General features: G+C 34.8%; 1 protein-coding gene across 2 annotated transcripts in view; it reads left to right on the forward strand.

Moving 5' to 3' along the window:
* Positions 1 to 15,840, forward strand: part of LOC127500225 (potassium/sodium hyperpolarization-activated cyclic nucleotide-gated channel 4-like) — an 89,982-nt gene that overhangs the window by 60,597 nt on the left and 13,545 nt on the right. For both annotated transcript variants that reach the window (XM_051871209.1, XM_051871210.1), the window contains exon 5: positions 15,666 to 15,812. In XM_051871209.1, the coding sequence (XP_051727169.1) occupies positions 15,666 to 15,812 (147 nt within the window). The remainder of the gene's footprint in view (positions 1 to 15,665; positions 15,813 to 15,840) is intronic.

Genomic DNA, 15,840 nt, shown 5'->3' on the forward strand with positions numbered 1-15,840 from the left:
TTACTTGAGATGCAACACTGCATAAGATAATAAGAATTGTGTTCATAGACTGTATCTTAAATATAAGTATTTTTTGTCTTACTGCTTATTTATTTATCCTTAAGCAAGTCAAAAAAGCATTTGCATTGTGATGTTTGGCAAACTCAAAGCCGAATGCAAGCTACTGTAGGTGACACACATTAGATATGTTGAAATGATTCACAAACCTCTTTTAAAATCTCCAGATCTCTCCAGAATTCTTGAACAAGCACTGCTCCATGTAAAAGAATAGAAAGAGGCAAATATTTGCAGTGTGCACAGACGGCGGATGAAATTATCATGAGAATGGCCAGCTATAATCTGCCATGAATGGAGGGTTCTATTGTACCGCGACCATGTCTGTCAGCGCCGGCTAATATTAGCTTCATAAAGGAAGAGAGAGAGAAGGGCTGGAACTGAAGGAATGTCGGAAATAGATACTGTAGGTCTGTGATTTGGAGTTACAGGCTGATCAGTTTCACAGGCTCAATCGAACACTGAGAGAGTGGAAATTGATGGAATAGTTCACAAAAATGAAAATGTACCACCACACTTTTAAAAACAAAGGTTGTTTATTGGCATCTAAGAAAAATAATTCTTTCTTAGAGCGTGTAGCAAGATCAGAATCGTTTACAGTTTTTTCACAATTTTGAAAACAGGGCCCGGTTTGTCAAAACACCACACACAATTAACACAACCCTACACCAAAGTAGCACAACACTTCAGATCATTTGCAAAATGGAACACTTTTGTCAAAACTATACACAACTTTATAAAAACAATATTTTGTTACCATACGAAACACACACATTTCATATGACTTTAATCTTTTTGAACCAGTCACACACTGCTGTTGCTAACCTAAAACACTTTTAGCAAGTCTAATTCTCAGTGATTAGAGTACTGTAAATGAAGTACACAGAGAAAGTGCAACTATACAATAGTTCACCAAACACGACACAAGACCAATGCTGCAGATTGAGGAAAATATCATTGATTTCTCTCCATATACCCAAATCAGTCAACATGGAGAAAACAACAAAACATGTCCCAGTTGTCATGCTACTAACTCTGTTAGCTCAGCAAACAACAGACAAACGTAAAATACTGTATCCAGTACAGGTTACAATTACAGTAAATAACTACAGCAACAACAAACATAAAAAATAATCTGAAAAAACTGACAATATTGTACAAAAAATACTACAGTAAACATACTATACGTTATCTCTTCGCCTAGCTGGATCTGGCCAGAGAATTTCATCAACATCACAAGCAATATCCTCATTAGCAAGACAACGCGGGAAGAACCGTCTTGAATGTCGAATCCATCCTTGCACAGCTGCGGCGTCGACTTGGTCACAGGCGTACCTGAGCCTGGGGCTGGAGATCGTAAACCTTCCACCGCCATGCAGAGAAAAACTCTTCGATAGGGTTTAGAAACGGAGAGTATGGTGGAAGGTATAGTACTGTCAACTGTGGATGGTGTTGAAACCAGTTCTGGACCAAAGCAGAGCGGTGGAATGACACATTGTCCCAGATGACAGTGTATTGTATCTGGTGCATTTCATTACCTGCTGTGACGATGTGGTGCAATCGGTCCAAAAATGCGAGAACGTGAGGTGTGTTGTAAGGGCCCATTTTGGCATGACGGAGGAGAACCCCATGCTGTGAAATGGCAAAGGGTGATGTTACCCCCACGTTGCCCTGTGGCCAATGATATTTCTGCCTCTCCTTCTTGCTTTTGTGAGGTTGAACCCTGCCTCATCAATATATATGAATTCATGCAGGATTTCCTCAGCATCCATCTGCAAATCTCTCTGAAATACAGTGAAAGACAACATTGTGTAGTTCAGGATAGGTCTAGTATATTACAGTCAATGTAAAAAAGTAATGTGTGGAGTATGCAACATCACAGTGCTAAAGTGAACAATACAAACCTCCACCTTCCGCTCAAAAGGCACTCGATAAAGTTGTTTCATTTGAACCTGATGTCTTTTCAGGATGCGTGCCAGTGTTGACTGAGAGACCTGATGGACATGGTCACCGATAATGTTTGCTTGTAGTTTTCTGAGCCTGATAGCATTATTAGCCAAAACCATGTTTATTATCTCTCTCTCTTGTTCTTGCATGAATATGGGCCCCCTTCCTCCTTGTCGTTCCCGACCCTCAATCCTATGTAGAGAATAATACATGTAACTTACTGTACAATGTCACAGAAAGGGGTATCACGAGTGCTGATGTGGTGCATACAATAAGCGGCTGATTACTTTAACTGTACATGGTCCACTAGTGTTGCACGAATGTCATTTGATAGTTTGGTCCTCTTCTTCTTTGTGCACGTTCTCCTCCTGCTTCAGGTCTTCCTCTTCCTCCTTCTCCTCCTCTGTGTACTCCTCCTCTCACCCTCACTCTTCTTCTGACTCCTTCCATTTTGGTTGAAGGCAGGTGAACCTACCTGCTGCATTTTTATAGTGCTTAAACCTGATTGGTGTGCCTACAATTTAGCAATCATGTGTTTGCGCACCTGATGGCTGTGTTTAACAGATTGGCTCGTAGGTGTGGTAATTTGACAGTCAGTGCTTTGGAATTGCAAGGAAGTGACATCATGATATACTTCTGTGTCTGATGTATACAAGTGTGTTTAGTGTTTTGCAAATAGTGTGAAGCTGACAATGTGCTTACAGTTGTGCAGATCTAGTCTTGTGTTTTGCTCCTTGAGTTTAAGGTTTTGCTAATTGTGGGAAAAGTTTAATTTTAGTGTGTAAGCAATCGTAAAAAAAACTGTAAGTGACATTTATTTGCTTGAATCAGAACGAGGGAGCTCATATTTATTGTACATATGTGTCTGTGTCTGTGAAGTTTCAGCTCAAAATCCCCCACAGCTCATTTATTATAGCTTGTCAAATTTGCCCCTATTTGGGTGTGAGCAAAAACACGCCGTTTTTGTGTGTGTCCCTTTAAATGCAAATGAGCTGCTGCTCCCGGCCCCCTTTCCAGAAGAGGGCGGAGCTTTAACAGCTCGAGCTTCGGTCGCTCAACAACAACAAAGCTGGAGAATCTCACGCAGCCAAAATGACGACGGTGTTCAGCCTTACATTGTTCAAACCGGTACACCGTTTTCGCTTGCAAAAACAAAATGGCGGCGCTGTGAGGTGGAAACGTGCAGATTAAGGAGTGGTAATATTATAATAAGCTCCCCTTCTTACGTCACAAGGGGAGCGAATTCTGAGCGGCTTGCAGAGAAAGGCTTACCAAAACAAAGTTACTGGGTTGTCCTTTTCACGTTTTCTGGGTTGGTAGGTGCACCAGGGACCCAATCATAGCACTTAAACACGGAAAAAGTCAAATTTTCATGATATGTCCCCTTTAAGAGTATGTGTGGAGTGATGCTTTATATCAGTCATCTTGTATTATTAACAAATCCATCAAGCATGAGACAACAAAAGCACTATTGTTTTGTTTAATCTTAAACATGCATCACCAGCATATGATGTTCTTTCAGCGTGTGAGTTGGGACGCAGCCACGGACAGTCACATCGAAACACCGATTAGATTTAACAGCATAATCGCTGAGAAGAATCTGTATTCGCACCTTTCAAGCTTTCGCACGTGCTTATAATCACATCTGAACACGTCCCGGAAGCCCACTGGCGTCCACGAGATTCTCTCACACCCTTCCTCGCTGTGTCTCTGCTGACCTACAATATGAACGTGTGAGGTTGGGAAACACTGTCCGATTTCCCTGTTGACATCCTCACACCGTCTGTCTCTGTCCGTATGTGCCGAGACACATTTGGCACAAAGAGAATCGCATGCTGAAGAGTAGCAGCAGAGGCATCCTTGCTCTAAACGCGTCGAATAAGTAAGTGTTTGGATATCTCGGGTAATCCTGTTCACCAGGCCGGCGTAAGAGCATTACGGAGCAGTCATGACATGTTTTATAATTGCTTAAGTTAATGAGAATTAATTCTATCGCATCTAATCTAGTTGACTCACACATGCTCTTGAGCGTGGAGGCAGGATTAGCCGTGAGATCGCTGGTAGGGGTTGAGCCCGAGGCAAACGCTTCATACGTTATCATCTCAAATCAAAGACTTCTCACCTTGAAATGGCGTGGGAGAGAAAGAGACGGCAAAGCCTGATAATAGAGAAAATACTTCCCAACTGTCCTGAAACTACTCCTGTTTTAAAGTCAACTTACCCGTTTGGAAAAGAAGTCAGCTAAACTTCAAGCTACTTACATTTGAAGCTTTTTAAGTGGGCGAATTAAATAATGTGATTTATTTAATATGAGATTATAATGTGTGATTAAAAACTCTGAGCAATATTTATATCGCACAAAACAATGAGGGTGTCAGTATTAAAGCATCATCATTTATGCAACTGAATTAAAAAGTAATTAAACTGCAATATTTCAGCAAAATAAATATGCAAAAATATGCTATAAATAAATAAGTAGAAGAATAACAAAGTGCAGTAAACGGTAAAACTATTTGTGCTACAAAACAGTGTGTTTATGATTATGATAATGAAATTAAAATAATATGATAACAATTATTTGTTTAACTCAGCGATCGGGTTGTTTTGACCCAGCGATCGGGTTGTTTTGACCCAACAGTTGGGTTGTTTTGACCCAGCGATTGGGTTGTTTTAACCCAGGGATCGGGTTGTTTTGACCCAGCGGTCGGGTTGTTTTGACCCAGCTGTCGAGTTGTTTTAACCCAACTGTCGAGTTGTTTATGACCCAGCGATCGAGTTGTTTTAACCCAGCGATCGGGTTGTTTTGACCCAGTGGTCGGGTTGTTTTGACCCAGCGATTGGGTTGTTTTAACCCAGCAATTGGGTTGTTTTAACCCAGCGATTGGATTGTTTTAACCCAGGGATCGGGTTGTTCTAACCCAGCATTCGGGTTGTTTTGACCCAGCGGTCGGGTTGTTTTGACCCAGCTGTCGAGTTGTTTTAACCCAACTGTCGAGTTGTTTATGACCCAGCGATCGAGTTGTTTTAACCCAGCGATCGGGTTGTTTTGACCCAGCGGTCGGGTTGTTTTGACCCAGCGTTCGGGTTGTTTTGACCCAGTGATCGGGTTGTTTTGACCCAGCGATCGGGTTGTTTTGACCCAGCTATCGGGTTGTTTTGACCCAGCAATTGGGTTGTTTTAACCCAGCAATTGGGTTGTTTTAACTCAGCAATTGGATTGTTTTAACCCAGTGGTTGGGATAAATCTTTGACTATGCTGGGTAGTTTTATTTAACTCAACTATTGTATAAAACTGACTATATGTCTGGCTTAAAATGAACCCAAAATATGTTGGAAATTAAAAATCAGACATAATTACTAGAAGCAACAATAATAATCAAAAGGTGAACATTTATTAATAATCAATTTAATAAATGTTTATTATTTAATTATTATTTATTAAATGTATTAATAAATGTTCATTTCCAAAATATTTGGGTTCATTTTATCAAGCAATACCGACAATAGTTGAGTCAAATAAAACTACCCAGCAGGTTGGGTCAAACATTTAGCCCAACTGCTGGGTTAAAACAACCCAATCGCTGGGTTTATTCATTTTTTAACCCAACTTGGGTTATTTTTAACCCAGCATTTTTTAGAGTGGATGTTTGCTGTCTTATAAAACATCCCATTAAACCTTTGCAAACGATTCAGTGTGTGAGTGAACTATCCGAATGAATCAGACTGAATCGCAAACTGTTCCAGATCTTTTTGCAAACCCATTTGACCAAAAGTGATTCATTTGCGAATCGCAAGTTCTGATTCTAAACACACATGATTAAACACACATGATTGCTGAAATATTTTCAGATTCAGGGATAATTATTATCAAGTCGGTATCTGACAGTCTCCACAATCAGACAAGGATTTGTCAATAATATTTCACTGCTGCTCGTGACCCAGTAGCGACGCCTCTGGTGGGAGTAAAACAGCAGATTGGTTGATTCTCACCAGTCAGCTCATGTTTTACCTCACAGACTTCAGATCTTGACTTGAAATCAAAATTGAGGGTTCTTGTTTTTGTTTTTATTTTATTCAAGTAATTCATCCACATCACAACCATCCAATCAATTCCCCACAGACAAAATCAAGCCCCGCCCTACATTTGTTCTTGTTTGAGAAGGCGTTTCACTCTAATATACGACACAATAGAGAAGAAAAGACAATCTTTTTTGATCTTTTCTAATAATTTTTCAATTCCAGATTTTCAATGTACTTTTTGTATACATTAAGGTCTTTGACCAGTTTGATGAAATCCCACTGAAAGAGACTTTGGTGTGTGTATATTTATTCATAAGCAGCGTGTTTTGACACGTCGGCCCCAAACGTCGTGAACAAGAACGAGGTGCTGCTTCGCCTCCCTGCCCATTCGCTCCAAATCTTTAATTAACACTTGGCAATTATGTGCATTTCCTTGGGGGCTGATAAATGAAAACTTTAAAGCTGATTATATTCTGCAGTCCTGATGTTCTGACGCCTCGAGTTTGTGTGAGAGAAAGAGTCTCAGGTTCAGCACTAGAGACGGCAGGAACAGAGATGCGTCAGTGTGACCAGTCTTGGCAGCTCTCAGAGGTTATTTTATCCCCAGTCAACCCGATGGCTCTAATCTCATTTATTCTGCTGCCGAACTCGACTTTCCTCCTCTGAAATCAGTCCCTGCGCTCTCCGAAGACCCCCGCTGCTGCTTCACCGCAGTCACAGCTTTCATGTTAAGCCATGCGTGGGCTTCTTTGGAGGAACTTTATGAGAATCTTTGCTGCTTGCGTTGCAGATGCGGTAATGACATCAGTAGGAATAGATCTATGACAGATGTGGCGCTTTTCAAGCATCTTTTACAGGGTTATTATCGTTAACTAAAACTAAACTGAAACTAAAACCATTAAAACTTACTTGAATAAAAACATTACTTGAAATAAAATAAACTGAAACTTTTATTTCAGCTAGTTGCAAATGCAACAAATATATATTTTTTTATAGTTTAACTTAAAGTACTAAAGTAACTAAAACTGAGACTGAAATAAAAAAAAAATGTATTTAATTAAAAAAGCTAATAAAAATGACAAAAACACACAAAAAAATACAAAAAAGAGCTCAAATTTAAATAAAAATGGAAATAAATAAATAAAAATTGACGCTAACTGAAACAAAATAAAATAAAATATAAAACTTTCAGCTAGTTGCCAAGGAAACATTTATTATTTTTGTATAGTTTATCTTAAAGTACTAAAGTAACTAAAACTGAGACTGAAATAAAAATGTATTTAATTAAAAAAACTAATAAAAATGACAAAAACACACAAAAAAACAAACAAAAAAGAGCTAAAATGTAAATAAAAATGGAAATAAATGAAATAAAATAAAACATAAAACTTTTAGCTAGTTGCCAAGGAAACATTTATTTTCATATAGTTTAACTTAAAGTACTAAAATAACTAAAACTAAAATTGAAATAAAGATTTATAAATTATTCTAATTAAAAAACTAATAAACGTGACAAAAATACCCAACAAAACTGCTAAAACCTTAACTAAATTTCAAATAAAAATGGAAATAAATAAAGTAAAATTAATGCTAACTGAAATAAAATAAAATAAAATAAAAAACTTTCAGCTAGTTGCCAAGGACACATTTATTATTTTTGTATAGTACTAAAATGACTAAAACTGAGACTGAGATTTATAAATTATTCTAATTAAAAGACTAATAAACATGACAAAAACACAGCAAAATTATTAAATTTCAAATAAAAATGGAAATAAATAAAATAAAATAAAATTTTAACTTAAAGTACTAAAGTAACTAAAACTAAGACTGAGAAAATACATTTATTTATTTATTTATTTATTTATTTATTTATTTATTTATTTTAAATAATAACTAATATACATGAAAAAAACATGCAAGAAAATTGCTAAAACTTTAACTTAAATTGAAATAAGAAGAGGGGAAACACTGTAGTTTCATCATGAGATATTCTCCAGGCCGGTTGATGGTCATTTATCAGGCAGGAGTCTCAGTTTGTGGGTCACTGCGACCTAAATTAAGCCCGACCTTTGAGAGACCTTTGTGAATCCTGCAGCAGCCCAGGGCTTTGTTCTGCATTTAAATGTCTCATAATAATGAAAAACAGGATTTGCTCTTGTTGAAATTCAGCTCATTCAGGACAGAAGTGGAGAAATCAAAGTCAAACACACGTTTACCTGAACACAAGAGTCTTCTGAAGGAAGACGCAGATCTTTCATGCGCGCTGGACTCTATACAGACCAGTCACAGTCTGTCATGCAAATTCCTCAATTCCCCTTGATCCCGTTCACACGGTAACCTGCTGTAGCCATGGATACCGCTGGAGGCTGCTGGGATGGCCTGTTTATGAAGAGAGCATCACAACAGAAGCAGTTTTGATTGTATCAGGGGATGAAATCAAAATTGTTTCTGGACTTAATATGAATTCTTATATAGTCATACTGATATTTAATCACATCATTTTTGGCAAACCCTGCAAAATAAAAGAGGATGATTGTTATTATTACTATTTTTATACTCATATTTATATATTTTTTTTATTTTGCAGTGAAATGCTACAATAGTAATAGTTCTTATATTGTTTAATATTTTATTTATTTATTAATTTATTATTATTATTATTATTATTATATTCATACTGGTATAAAATCACAAATATTTGTATTTATTTTCCTTAAAAACTTTTATTTTTGCAGTAAAATGCTACAATAGTAATAATTCTTCTATTTTTTTTTATTTAATGATAATAATTTATAATAAAATTATTATTATTATTATTATTATTATTATTATTATATTCATACTGGTTAAAAAAATCTCAATTTTTGTCCAAATTGTGTAGTAATATTAATAATAATATTTCTTATATTTTTTAAATTTTTTTATTTAGTGATAAAACTCATAATAGAAAATATTATTATTATATTCAGACTGGAAAAATCTCCATTTTGTCTAAAGTGTGCAGCCCTGCAAAAGAAAATATTTCTATTTATTTTTCTTAAAAACTCTATTTGTTTTCTCTTTTATTTTGCAGTGAAATGCTTCAATAGTAATAGTTCTTATATTGTTTAATATTTTATTTATTCTTATATTTTTGAATATTTTATTTATTATTATTATTATTATTATTATATTCATATTATTATTATATTATATAAAATCACTTTTATCCATCATAATAAAATCATTTTTATCCAAATTGTGCAACCTTACGAATTTTTTTTCTTAAAAACACTATTTTTTATTTTGTAGTGAAATGCTACAATTCTACAATAATTCTTACATATTTTTAAATATTTTTATTTAGTGATATGAATCATAATAAAATTATTATTATTATTATTATTATTATTATTATTATTTTATAGCCAAATTGATATAAAATCATCAACAAAGCAGCCAACTTTTATCAGAAAATTCACAATTAAATTAAAATCATAGCGTTTATTTTGTGTGTGTCTTAAATCATGTTCTATCGGGGGATAAAACCAACACTGACCTTCTTTATTTTCTCAGCACATGTTTCTGGACTTAATGAAAGATTCATCAGTGCTGGTTATTTCAAAGAAAATCACATGTTTTTAAGGGTTTAAAGAAGTTTCTGTGACGTCTCAGTCCTAGAGTTTCCGTTCCTCTGTGTAACTGAGCAAAATTTGATTGATTTGTATTTAAATATATTGGCCACATAAATAGTTTGCTAAAATTAGCAGCGATCGTTCTGTGAAGAGATGTTGTGGTCTGCAGTATTTTTCTCTTCAGTATGAGAGCAAATGTTCCAGGCCGTGATTAGCCCGGGATTTGGCTGAAACTCCTCGAACACAGAGAGGAATAGAGGCAGAAGGCAAAGTAAATGTTTAGAAATTATAATTAAGCGCTGACATCTCTTTTGGGACATAAATTATTCATGTTTATTTGGAAAGAAAATTTGCATGTAGTGTTAGGGAGACAGAAAGAGGCTGAACGGATGCGCTGTTAGTGTGTGTGTGTGTGTGTGTGTGTGTGTGTGTGTGTGTGTGTGTCTCAGAGGAGCTGGATTGATTTGTGAATTGACTGTAACTGACAGATGATGTCTGCTTCCCTCAGGAAGAGCAACTTTTACCTGAGAGCTGCTCGTGATGCCAGTAAATCATTCAGCTGTGTGTGTGTGTGTGTGTGTGTGTGTGTGTGTGTGTGTGTGTGTGTGTGTGTGTGTGTGTGTGTGTAAAATCAGGTGATTTTATGTGTCATTATGTGAGCATGGAGCGTTTTGTGTCATCTGGGGGCTGGTGTTACATCACTTCCTGAAGGTGAAATTCACTTCCTGTGGTCTGCTGCTGTTAGAACAGATGCAGAAACAGATGTGGTTAATCAGCACATCACAGAGAGTTTGACTGAAGTGAGAGTTTATATTAAAGTTTATTAAAGTTTATAATCTTCTTTAGATACCTGTGTTCTTCTGGTCCTTCACAAAAATTGCTTAATGTGATCATCAAGTCACAACGGCTGACATTGAATTAAATATATGAGGAAATGAATTATTGAAATTTTAAAGTTGAAGTGTAAAATAAAATTATTATTGTTATTATTATTATTATAGTCATACTGATATATAATCACATCATTTTCGACAGACATTACATAAGAAAATGATTATTATTTTTAGTATTTATCTTAAATACTCAATTTTTTATTTTACAGATCAAATAATCTTTGTTCACATTGTGCACCTCTGCAAAATAAAATTAAGACTGTTTTATTACTTTTCATGAATACTTTTTATTTTACAGCAAAATGTTACAATAGTAAAATTTCTTATATTGTTTAATATTTTTATTAAGTGATAATAATAATTTATTATTATTATTATAGTCACATTAATATATGATCACTTTTGGCCAACCCCGCAAAATAAAAATATTATTATTATTATCTTTTTTTAATATTAAAATATTACTATTATTATTATTATTTATACAGTATAGTCATATTAATATATAATCACACAATCTATGACCAATCACATATGATATGATATTTAATCACAGTTTTTGGCCAAATTATACTCATATTTATATATTTTTTATTTTACGGTGAAATGCTACAATAGTAATAATTCTTATTTTGTTTAATATTTTATTTATTGTTATTATTATTACCATTACTCACATAATCTTTGTCCAAATTGTGCACCTCTGCAAAATAAAATTATTATTATTATTATTATTATTATTATTATTATTTATTTTTCTTAAGTACTCTTTATTTTACAGTGAACTGTTAACAATAGTAATATTTCTTTATATTGTTTAAGATTTTTATTTATTTAATTATAATTATTATTATTATTTTATACTCATATTGATATATAATCTCAGTTTTTTTTTTTGTCCAACCTGTATACCTCTGCAAAATAAAATTATTATTACATTATTTTTCCTAAATACTCTTTTTTTTATTTTACAATGAAATGTTATAGTAATTTCTTACATTGTTTATTTTATTTAGTAACAACAAGTATTAATATTATATAGTAATATTGATATTTAATCAGTTTTTGACCAAATTGTGCAGTCTTACAAACAAGCACAGCAAACATTATGCTTTTTTATTGTATTTGAAATCGCAATTGCAATTTTTATCAGAAAAAAATAGCAAATAGATCTATTTACCCAAATTTTGTGTCTTCTTTTGTGTGTGTTTGTGGTTGAAAACATGTTCTCCATGTCATTTTGTGACACATACGGAGCTCCTCTGAAGCCACAGATGTCTCCTTGAGCCTCTGCTCAGCTCCTGCGTGTGTGTGTGTGTGTGTGTGTGTGTGTGTGTGTGTGTGTGTGTGTGTGTGTGCTGAATATGATCAGTGGACAGAGCCTGATTAAAAACCAACACACACTCGAGAGGTCAGTGTGTGTGTGTGGTTTGTAGGTGAGCCGTCACAGTCGATGGAACAGCTTCATTGGGATGCGCACATGAGCGTGGAGGGCTGGTGTGTTTTTCATTCAGGATGAGAGTTCTTCATTGAGTATGAAGGCTGGAGCACTACAGGAGACGGACAGCATCAGTGTTTCTGCTGAGAGTTTACTCACTCTCATGTTGCTCCAAACACATATACTGGCATTATTTTCTGTAAAAGTAAATTTTGAAGAATCTTTCTGCAGCTCTTTTCTATACTTTCCTGTAGAGTATGGCAAGCTGTTTTAACATTTAATCCTTAAAACATACTAGTATCTAATTTCATGCTACTAGTACTTATTTTTTAGATACTAGTATCTATTCCATTAGGCACTAGTAGTTATTTATTAGTTACTAGTTCTTATTTATTAGATGCTAGTACTTATTCCAATAGTGCCTAGTATGTATTAATAGTTGACAGTTGAATGACAGATCCCATTGAAGTCAATGGCAAAAATTTTAAATGTATTACTAGTAACAATAGAATAGTTACTAGTCACTATCAAAATAAGTACTAGTATCTAAAGAATAAGTACTAATACCTAAACAATAAACACTACCCTAAGAATAAGTACTAGTACCTAAAGAATAAGCACTACCCAAAGAATAAGTACTAGTACCTAAAGAATAAGTACTAGTACCTAAAGAATAAGCACTAGTACCTAAAGAATAAGCACTAGTACCTTAATAATAAGTACACCTAAAGAATATGTACTAGTACCTAAAGAATAAGCACTAATACCTAAAGAATAAGCACTAGTACCTAAAGAATAAGCACTAGTACCTAAAGAATAAGTGCTAGTACCTAAAGAATAAGTACTAGTACCTAAAGAATAAGTACTAGTACCTAAAGAATAAGCACTAGTACCTTAAGAATAAGTACTAGTACCTAAAGAATAAGCACTAGTACCTAAAGAATAAGCACTAGTACCTTAATAATAAGTACACCTAAAGAATATGTACTAGTACCTAAAGAATAAGCACTAATACCTAAAGAATAAGCACTAGTACCTAAAGAATAAGCACTAGTACCTAAAGAATAAGTGCTAGTACCTAAAGAATAAGTACACCTAAAGAATAAGTACTAGTACCTAAAGAATAAGTACTAGTACCTTAAGAATAAGCACTAGTACCTAAAGAATAAGCACTAGTACCTAAAGAATATGTACTAGTACCTAAAGAATAAGCACTAATACCTAAAGAATAAGCGCTAGTACCTAAAGAATAAGCACTAGTACCTAAAGAATAAGTACACCTAAAGAATAAGTACTAGTACCTAAAGAACAAGCACTAGTACCTAAAGAATAAGCGCTCGTACCTAAAGAATAAGCACTAGTACCTACAGAATAAGTACTAGTACCTAAAGAATAAGCACTGGTGCCTAAAGAATAAGCACTAGTACCTAAAGAATAAGCACTGGTGCCTAAAGAATAAGCACTGGTGCCTAAAGAATAAGCACTAGTACCTAAAGAATAAGCACTGGTGCCTAAAGAATAAGCACTGGTGCCTAAAGAATAAGCACTAGTACCTAAAGAATAAGCACTGGTGCCTAAAGAATAAGCACTGGTGCCTAAAGAATAAGCACTAGTACCTAAAGAATAAGCACTGGTGCCTAAAGAATAAGCACTGGTGCCTAAAGAATAAGCACTAGTACCTAAAGAATAAGCACTGGTGCCTAAAGAATAAGCACTGGTGCCTAAAGAATAAGCACTAGTACCTAAAGAATAAGTACATACCTAAAGAATAAGCACTAGTACCTAAAGAATAAGTACATACCTAAAGAATAAGCACTAGTACCTAAAGAATAAACACTAGTACCTAAAGAATAAGCACTAGTACCTAAAGAATAAGCACTGGTGCCTAAAGAATAAGCACTAGTACCTAGAATAAGCACTAGTACCTAAAGAATAAGTACATACCTAAAGAATAAGCACTAGTACCTAAAGAATATGCACTAGTAGCTAATGAATAAGTACTAGTATCTAAAGGAATAGATACTAGTATCTAAAAATAAGTACTAGTAGCATGAAAATAGATACTAGTAAATGTTAAGGATTAAATGTTAAAACGGCATGCCATATTCAGTGCAATGAAATAAAAGCATCTGCCAAATGCACAACAACCGTTCACGGCACCCACATCTGTCAATCTTCAATAAGAGCACCGTTCTGTAGCTCAATCTCATTCACGTCCATGGCTCCAGTGGTAAGCATTCTTCTGAAGATTGTTTGTGTTCCAAGAAAAGAAGAAAGAAAATAATACAGTTTTGTATCTGTAAATGATGTTAGAATTAATAACACTGTTTAAGTTACTCAAATGTGTTCAGTTTTAGTGACGGGCTATTGGTCTGACACAATCAGCCAATCAGAATATGTGTTGTATAATGTACAGTTACGAGGAACAGCATTTTGGGCCAATGAGATTGAGTTGTGGGCGGAGCTGCTACTCAGCATGATGCTGCAGAAATAAAGAGGGTGTGTGTGTGTGTGTGTGTGTGTGTGTGTGTGTGTGTGTTTTCTCTCAGGCAGTGCCACAGGCAGTTGATGGTTGTTGATCAGTCTCATTAGACTCGGAGGAAACTGCTCTCTGTCTCTCTTATAGTGGCGTTCAGAGGATATTAGCGTCTGCAGTGTTTTATGGCAGCAGCTGACAATGTTTGAGCATCTCCAGTGAAAACTCACCTTCGTACAGTATCAGATGAGAATGGAAAAGAACTGTGATATCTATCTGTCATATCTATTATCATATCTATGTGTCCGTGTGCATGTCTGCTAGACTCACAGATGCTCATGTGGATTATAGCTCTGCATATTAAACTGATGCATAATTGTCATTCAGCAGAAGTGTTTGTGTGTGTGTGTGTGTGTGTGTGTGTGTGTGTGTGTGTGTGAGAGAGAGAGAGAGAAGGTCAGTAAAGATCTCAGCACTGTTGCTCTGTATTCTACAAACCTTTGATCTTTTGCTCTGTCCTGTCAGAACTGTCCTGACGACATGCAGAACAGCACACACACACACACACACACACACACACACAGTGGAAGGTTTGTCTCATTGTTATAACGTGTATGCAGATGATGTCATCTGTAGAGAACTATGAGAGCCAATACATTTTTAAAAAACGTAATTAAAAAAAAAACTCAATTTAAATTAATGTTTAAAATGTATTTATTACAAATAAATAGGCATATTTAATAGTTTATTTATACAAGCATGTTTTAAAATGTAGTTAAATGTAATAAAATAATAATTTAATAAATCAAAATAAATCATTTAAAATGTAACATTTAAATGGCAACTTTAAACAGTAGCAAGAGGAATCATAAAAACTGCATGTTGCTTTTTATTTAATACCATCTTTAAAGAGCTATAGTTTAATAAACCGAAGTTTATATATAGTCCACAAGAAAAAATAGTATTATATTATATTATATTATATTATATTATATTTAAACTGTGATTAATTATATAATGTTATATCATGTATTGGTAAATAATATGCATAAATTAATTAACCTAAAACTTGTCAACCAGCACAATCTAGGAAAAATCAAATCAAAAGCATGCCTTAAAATCAGTGTTGTTACATCAGCAAGAAATTCTCTTTAACATGTTAAACACTGACTGCATGACAAAACCCACAATAATGCTTGTCTGTCTCTGTCTGTCTGCAGTACAAGCAGGTGGAGCAGTACATGTCGTTCCATAAGCTGCCCGCGGACATGAGACAGCGGATCCACGATTACTATGAGCACAGATACCAGGGGAAGATGTTTGATGAAGAGAGCATTCTGGGAGAACTGAATGAGCCACTGAGAGAGGTGAGGACACACAGATGCATGCTGGATA

The sequence above is a fragment of the Ctenopharyngodon idella genome, chromosome 18 (assembly GCF_019924925.1).
Source record: "Ctenopharyngodon idella isolate HZGC_01 chromosome 18, HZGC01, whole genome shotgun sequence".
Lineage (NCBI taxonomy): Eukaryota > Metazoa > Chordata > Actinopteri > Cypriniformes > Xenocyprididae > Ctenopharyngodon > Ctenopharyngodon idella.